The sequence below is a fragment of the Morone saxatilis genome, unplaced genomic scaffold (assembly GCF_004916995.1).
Source record: "Morone saxatilis isolate NCDOM2014 unplaced genomic scaffold, NCSU_SB_2.0 Contig10, whole genome shotgun sequence".
Lineage (NCBI taxonomy): Eukaryota > Metazoa > Chordata > Actinopteri > Moronidae > Morone > Morone saxatilis.
The window spans coordinates 9,118,701-9,126,756 of record NW_023339652.1 but is presented as its reverse complement, the minus strand read 5'-3'; the positions used below and the strand labels follow the sequence as shown (position 1 = coordinate 9,126,756).

The 8,056-nt window shown below is 39.1% G+C and overlaps 1 protein-coding gene across 14 annotated transcripts in view; it reads left to right on the top strand.

The window, feature by feature from the left end:
* Nucleotides 1-8,056, top strand: part of LOC118336754 (serine/threonine-protein kinase WNK1-like) — an 85,576-nt gene that overhangs the window by 38,158 nt on the left and 39,362 nt on the right. For all 14 annotated transcript variants that reach the window (XR_004797127.1, XM_035673448.1, XM_035673501.1 and 11 more), the window contains exons 3-4: nt 3,404-3,624; nt 5,083-5,240. Coding sequence is in view for 13 of the 14 variants with exons in the window: in XM_035673448.1 (XP_035529341.1) it covers nt 3,404-3,624; nt 5,083-5,240 (379 nt within the window). In the remaining variant the exon portion in view is untranslated. The remainder of the gene's footprint in view (nt 1-3,403; nt 3,625-5,082; nt 5,241-8,056) is intronic.

Sequence of the window (8,056 nt, the reverse complement as noted above, 5' to 3'; positions counted from 1 at the left end):
GGGGGGGGGGGGGCAGACAGACGGGAGGTCAGATATACCACCAAACCAATGAACCACCTGTGACCAGTATTAATCCAGCAGCACAGTACTACCAAGGACAGTAGCGCCCTCCACTGGACTGAAAAAGCTTCATAAATCAGTTAACAAATGCAGAGGCTGATCTGACTCTCTCCATCCTGTGTCTTTCCAGCATGTTTCAATCATAACAGTTAGAGGAAGTAAGTCTAAAGAAGGGGAAAGCAGGAAATATGTATTATTAAAAGGTTTCTAGGAATTATACTAGAGGGATTTAAATATTCAGATATGAGACCTTGGACAAAACAAGTCACCAGAATGCAAAAGCTAATGTTAAGCAGGGCAAGTGTGCCTCAAAGTATGATAATGGGGGAATATTATACTGTCTTCATCTTGTCTTGCCCTACTAAAGTTCCAATTAAACATTTAGTTGAATAACATAAGAAAACCAAACTTTTTTGGGCATTTTTGCCTTAAGAAAATCTTCTTTCAGTTAACTAATAAATTAATCAACTCTTTTAAGCTCTATATAATATATGCTGGGATTTAATTTTTCTTGCATACATGTATGTTTTTTAAGTTATGTGTACTGCATTCATGTACATATATGAACAGGATTAACGGCTGCACAGGCATTTGGCCGTCATCCAAATGGAGACTCAGAAAGGAGAAGGGACTGTTGTACGCTGAGGTGGTGGAAAAAGAAAGAGAGATGATGAGAGGGGAGGACTGATAGGGAAGGGGGAGATGGTGAGGATGGAAATACTGACCAGAGAGGGTTCAGGGTATTAGAGGCCCCTTATCTATGTCTGTCCCTGTCCGTGTGTATGTCTGTGTGTGAGAAACAGAGAAAGAGCCAGAGAGGCATGTGTTTGTGCTGCTGCTATTGTACATGTCTGTCTGGTATGAATGTGAATCTGTTCATCTATGCATGTGTACTCTATATGTACTGTACATACATATATATCTGCATATTTCTCTATGTGTCTTGAAAAGAGAGCATGGTTGAGTGATTGTGTATGTGTGGAAGAGATGCTTTGTGCAGTGTCACTCCAGCACTGCATGCCAAAGGGTTTAACGTTTCTGTCAACACTGTTCTGACTTCAGAAAAGGGAGGTAAAGGAAGTGGAGGAGACAGACGAGAGAGAGAGAGAAGGGTGGGTAGGTAAAGGGAATGAAGGTACAGACGGGGGAAGAGATACATGTAAAGTAGAAAGAGTAGAGAGAGTTTGAGTGTGATGGGATAGGATACGGGTGGATGTGAGGAGGAGGGAGAGGCTTTGAAAGGTGTTTTTGTTCTATAGATGTGCATTTTGGGGTATATTTACATAAGAGGCCCCCAAAAGATTATTTTCAGTCTGTTAATGTGTTCTGTGCCTTTAAGGCAAACTCTCTATGAAAATATGTGAACCCACCCAGATATTTTGGTCTAATTGAATTCTTCTGTGTAACTTCTATAGAAATAGTGAGAACCCATGTAAGATACGATCATCATTTAAAGAGTTACAGAGTTTTACTAAACATTAGAAGAACATACTTTTAGGTATGCTGTAGTACAGAGTTGCTCAAACCCCGGACCTCGGCCTGCGTCTGGACCCAGCCCATACCTTGTGATATAAATACAATACAACGTTTTCTAACAACATGATGGGTGCTGGGCATTACTTTCTATTTTTATATTTTTTTATATATATAGCTGACAATTTCCCCTTTCTTGCTGCATTGTTAGAGCAGCTGTTTACACTCTGCGTAAGTGGAGCTGCCAGTGATGCTGGAGCCGGACTCACTGATGCTCCACCGGTGGAGATGACAGTATTCTTTGTAGGGTCACTGTGCAGTTCAGTCAGCTGCCAGTTATTCACCAGGACCATGGGAAGATTAAATTTGAGCTTGGACATTGAATTAATTGCAGTAAATAGATCAAGGACGAGATCAGTTTGAGCCTTATGAAGTGCTTCAACAAATAACTTAGCTCAGATCAGATTATTCTGCCTCCTGCGATGCAGTTAAAGTTAAACAGTGAAAGTACTATCACAATTGAAAAACTCCCAAAAGATTGAGTTGTAGAACGATTGACATGACATTCTTCACTCTGTACTTTAATTTAACTAAGAGCTGAGGAGAGACAGGCAGACAGTGTCCCCAGCTGATAATAGAAAATGAGAAACACTGCTTGGAATTCAAACATTGATTTTAAATCAAGTAATTAAGAGACAGTCAAATTAAATTTGAATGAGTTCTCAAAGCTCATGAAGACTCATTTTGACAGAAGCCTTTTCATTGAATAATTGCATCTAATTAAATAGATATTAAACATATAGACGTTATTTGACTGAAAGTGAAAGAGATGTGCAATCTGGACATACTGTTGTGCAGCTAATTGGAATAAAACAGTAAGATTCCTGTCCTGGTGTCCCTGTAATCCTGTTGTGTGTCCGCCCACATTCCAAAGACATATAAACCAGGTGGACTACAGACTCCAGAGCACCCACAGGTGTGGATGTGTGTTAGCTCAGTGATGACCTGGCAGCTTGTCAAGGGGCTTCCACACAGTGTATGCTGGGTTAGGTTCCAGACTCTCATATCTTAAAGATGATGGACAACTCCACCACCTTAAAGCCACACTAAAAAGTCTCTGATGATGTGCATTAGCATGGCTACAGTTGTTTTATTAAAACATACTAAAAATGTAACATTATTTTTGCTTTATGTGGTGTAAAAATGACTAAAAAATAGTTAAATGACTCACTCTTTAATAGAATAACCTTTTATAAGGTCAAATAAATGAACAAATATCAATCTAAATCATTTTCTCAGTTCTGCTGAACAAACACAAAGCATCAGTATCATCTGTTCATTGACTTTGCAACTATTATTCTCATGCAGACACCAGAATGTCTGTCAGTGTGTGTTTGAGTGCGCACATTCATGTTTGCGTGAGTATTTATGGTGCATCTCTTTAAGCTGGAATTGTCTGACAGTAATCCACTTTGGTTGTGTAAGCTTTCATCTTTAATTGAAGCATTATCCGTGTTTTTGTTGCTCTTATCCGGCTATCATCTGACTCTCCATGCCTTGCTTTGGAATAATGAATTCCCCTATGGATGGTTTTTCAGTGTCCTGCAATAATATTAGTGGAGTACATTCAGAACACTTCAAAGAGTCATCTGAATTCCCCTCATTGGCAATAATTATGTATGTATGTATTATATGAGATGCATAGTAGGGCAGCTTTGTTTTGTGTGTTTTTTTTTAAATGGTAATTTTCAAAGAGGAAACACGGGCCACTTGAAGGTGGAACCTGCTGCTCTCTGTGCATTTTTGTACACCTTATCTTGCTTTGTTGAATGATGTGTGATTATTATTATTCTTTGTTGTTGTCCTGCAGCTACCTGAAGCGTTTCAAGGTGATGAAAATCAAGGTTCTGCGGTCATGGTGCAGACAGATCCTCAAAGGCCTTCACTTCCTGCACACCAGAGCCCCGCCCATCATTCACAGGGACTTGAAATGTGACAACATCTTCATCACGGGGCCCACAGGCTCGGTGAAGATAGGGGACCTGGGTTTGGCTACATTAAAGAGGGCCTCCTTTGCTAAGAGTGTCATAGGTAGGAAAATACATGTTCACAGCCACTGAAGACACACATTCCTTATCTCTTGCATTAACACATACTTGTCTGCAGTCAGACGTAAAGTTAGTTTGAAATGTTTAGACTTGTGTGAAGGTGCAGAGATTGACACAACTGACATAATTTATGAGCGTGCATATATTGCCATAACAATAACCACTTTACACACACGCGTCCACACACGCTGTCTCATATAAGCAAGGATGTGAACACAAACATTCTACACCACTATGCACGCCTACTGTAGATTAATTTTACTGCTTCTAAAATGTCGGGTTGTAAAAGCAAACCGCAGGTATTTGCAAAGTGAAATGTACACCAGTCAGTCCGCTAGTAAGCTAGGATTAAGCTGTCTGCAAATGTGATGGCTGCCCACACGCATCAAACATACACCCCAAACACACACCCTGCATTCAATACACACTTAATACACACAAATTAAAGTGCAGTAAAGAGGGCAGTTGACCACAGTTATTCTGGTATTCACACATATTCTCACACACATACACAAATGCACATATTCTCATGCACTTGAGGCAAGAATGGTATGCTTTGTAAATCTCACAGCTGCTTTGTAGTAATTTAGACAGACCTCAAGTATTTGGACACTTGCAGAAATCCACAAACACACACACACATATGCATGAATGTGCATAAACACACACAACAGTGCATTTTAAAATTTCCAGCTGTGTTAAGGGAATTTTTTAAGATTTTAGTAATTATCTTAGTAATTGTTGTTTAGCTAACTGGGCCTTTTAGCTATGGTGTTGTTTAAACCTCATAGTGTACAGGTATATTGGGTTGCTTGATTTGATTACAAGATTAAATGAGACATGTAGTATCAGTGGCAGTTATTGTTTGTGTGAGAAATGCACCGAGCAGGTATACATATATTCACACAACTGAAAAAAAACAGCCAACATGTTGGTTGCTTCTGGAGCAATCATAATATGCAGTATTACACTACAGATTTACAGTGTTTCTCAGAAAAAAAATCGTAATTACATAGCAAGTATTTGCAAGAATCTGGCAATACGTATCACGATACATGGGTTACTGTTTAATATATTGCGATATATATCGCAATACTGTAAATAAGGAGAGGTTGAAAATCAAATTTTAGAAAAACACACCAACATGCATAAAATTTAAGTTTAAATAAAGTTTACCTTTTTTATGCAACCACACAGAAGGATCTGCATTTGAATTGAACACTATATATATATTATATGTTTATAACACTGATATCTAGCTGTTGGGGATTTAAACACAAAAATTGATTGTTGTGTGTTTGAGATTAGATACAAAATAACAAAACAAAATATTGCATTACGATATCTTTCTATATTGTCTTACACCTCTGTCTTTAAGACTAGAAGAAATTGAAATTCCCAGCGCATGGTAATAGTTTGTTTGTCCTATCCTTTTCATCAGGAACCCCGGAGTTCATGGCTCCAGAGATGTATGAGGAGAAGTACGATGAATCTGTAGACGTCTACGCCTTCGGGATGTGCATGCTGGAGATGGCTACCTCAGAGTACCCCTACTCTGAATGTCAAAACGCTGCCCAGATCTACCGGCGGGTCACTAGTGTAAGTCTGCATTTCCTGTACAGTGTGGGTGTGGCAGGATGAGTGAAACTATTTCTTTTTATTGCCTCAGCTGTGAATGATGGTAGACTGTGGAGTGACATTTATGTGTTCTATCTAACAGCCTTGTTTGTCTTTTTTCTTTAGTCTCTAATCTCCATTCTCCTATATCCGGCTCTGTCTGCCACTCCCCCCATACTTGTTTACTGACTGTATTAATAAGTTTGGCATGAGCTGCAGGAGATCCAGTCATATGACTATGTTTTCGCTCTGATTAGTTTCTTTCGCTTACTCTCCCTCCTTCCTCACCTCCCTCCCTTGCTCCATCTTGCAAAAGTAACAGTTGCACAATAGGAAGACACTGTTTGGCTGCATTTTCTTCTCCACCACTAACAAGCAACACCAATCATATCGGGTCAGAACAAATGTTATCTCAAACACTGATGATGAGTTGGCCTTGAGTGTGAAACTTCCACGTAGCTCCTCAGAGAATTTTTTTTTACATGGCTTGAAATGAGGAAAATATAGAAAACACAAGCTCTTAAAACTGTATCAGAAATTGACAGACAAAACCAGGTCTGATTTAAATGCCCTTAATTCACTTTTAGTTTTTGTAACATTGCTAAAATGTAGATGACAGTTGGCTGAGGTGGGAAAAAAACAGAGACCAAAATGCAGACAGAGAGGACAACAGATGCAATCAGAGGCTGTTTTAAGTTGAGTGCTGCTGAGGTCATCACCTCAACACACACACACACACACACACACAGGCAGATGAGAGCTGCCTGCCTCCTTTCCTCACGGGACTGAGTTCAGCTTTGTGCAGGCTGACAGTGATGGTTAATGGACGAGAGGAATTTACTAGAAATATCTCTCTCTTTCTCCCTCTGTCAGCCTCTAGCCCTTCCATTATCACTCTGTTCGCTCTGCATCCATCTGTCTTATCTTTTATTTCAATTCAGTACAAGCTTTATTGGAAACATTCAATATTTTTTATGTTAACGAAGCACCAGCGCAACCATGCGGGGACATTTTTACTGACTTATTTTTGCGATGAGATTTCAAAATAAAGGAGGATTACTGTACCACCATTATCCCTAAATATTCGGCTGGTAATACTACAGAAATACAGTGCTGTTTATAGCTTATGGAAGAGTGCAACATCCCCCTCAGCTAAAACAACTGCTTCTAGTGAAGTCTACCTTTTAAAATTTAATGGTAACTTAAAACACATTGGCAGCAGTAAAAGTTTTTTTTTTAATGTGTATACCAAAAATAAAACCATTCCATTTTCTTGTTTAGATAATTATAGTCAGACAAAGGCTGCAAGAGCACTTGTGATTAGTATTTACAAATGTCAGGTTTATTTCTTATATTATTAATATATTATATGCTTTAATGTATATTCAGTTTCAGTAAAAATTTTCAGCTCAGTAATAGAATTGATAAAAATGCTTTCAGTGGCCATCCGCACTATCTGACAGGCAAATTCAAATGGAAGGGATTTGGATTAAGATTAGCCTCCCTGCCTCTAACCGCCACTGAGAGAGAAAAGTCCCTGTCTCTGAATCTCTCAATTTAATTTAAGAAGCTTCATGTGCAGAATAAATTCCGACATTATATTTCAATCTAAATGTCCGTCTGGCTCTATGCCTCCCTTTCCCTCCCCTTTTCACATCCCCAATTTGATCAAACCGTATTTGATTATCGCTACGACCTCAGCCTTTAGGTTCACAACTGTTGTTAGTGTGTTTGAGTTTGAATTTAATAGCCGTAATCTCATACACTGAAATTAGAGGGCTTTATGTTTCTTTTTAGTCAGTCAACAGAACATGTAGTCAAACAACCTAGTTCAGTTGTCTGTATTTGTTATTGTCACACACATGCGCACACACACACACGAACACACACACACACACACACACACACAACCTTGTGACAACCCCAGGGTGCCCCAGTCACCTGCTTCCTTTCATTTCACTGCCTAATCCATCCTTACAGCTTCCCACCCTCCATTTCTCTCTTTGTCAGTCCTCACAAAGTTAGAAACCTCAGTTAACCCCTGATGTGTTCAACTGTTTTCAGCTGTAGCCTCTTTTCACCTGCAGTTTATTGTAGATGGTCCATTAAGTTTATTAAGACCAGTTGCAGGTCACTAACAGAATGTGTCTTTCAGAAAGTTTTGGCAGTAACTTCGGCCTTTTTTGACTCTTGTGCCATTTCTGGACATCGCCTTGTTATTTTCTTTTCATCTTGGTCATCTCCTTACTGTTATCAGACTCTTATCACCAGCTCAATCTTAAATTGAATTTGCTGCCTGATCTGTCAGTTGGACCCAAAGAAACTGATGCTTAATACATTGATTCCTAAATAAATTGATGGTTTGGTCCTTAAAAGGGGTTGCAGAATAAAAATATCTGAGGGGGTTATGAGACAATTAAAAGAATAAACAAGCAGAAAAAATAAGAAATGAAAATACACATGAATATCTCATTCTTGATATTTGCTCATGCTCAATATCATAAAAAGCGCCCTATTTACAGTAACATTGTAATACTTCATAAAGGGTTGGAGGCTCTCTGTACTATTTTGTATGACTAAGGCAGCAGGGGTTGTGGAGAATATATGTTATGGCTCATCATATAGTACCTTGACATACAATGCTGTTGATGTACTTCATGGAACATTCCTTACCTCCAATCAGCCTTGTTAAACTGAAATCTCTCCTCCATCCTCCCTTCTTCTGTCAGACTTAATACCATTACTTCCTCCGTCAGTCCTAACTTTGTTTGGCCCTGGAATTGTGTGTGTGTGTGTGT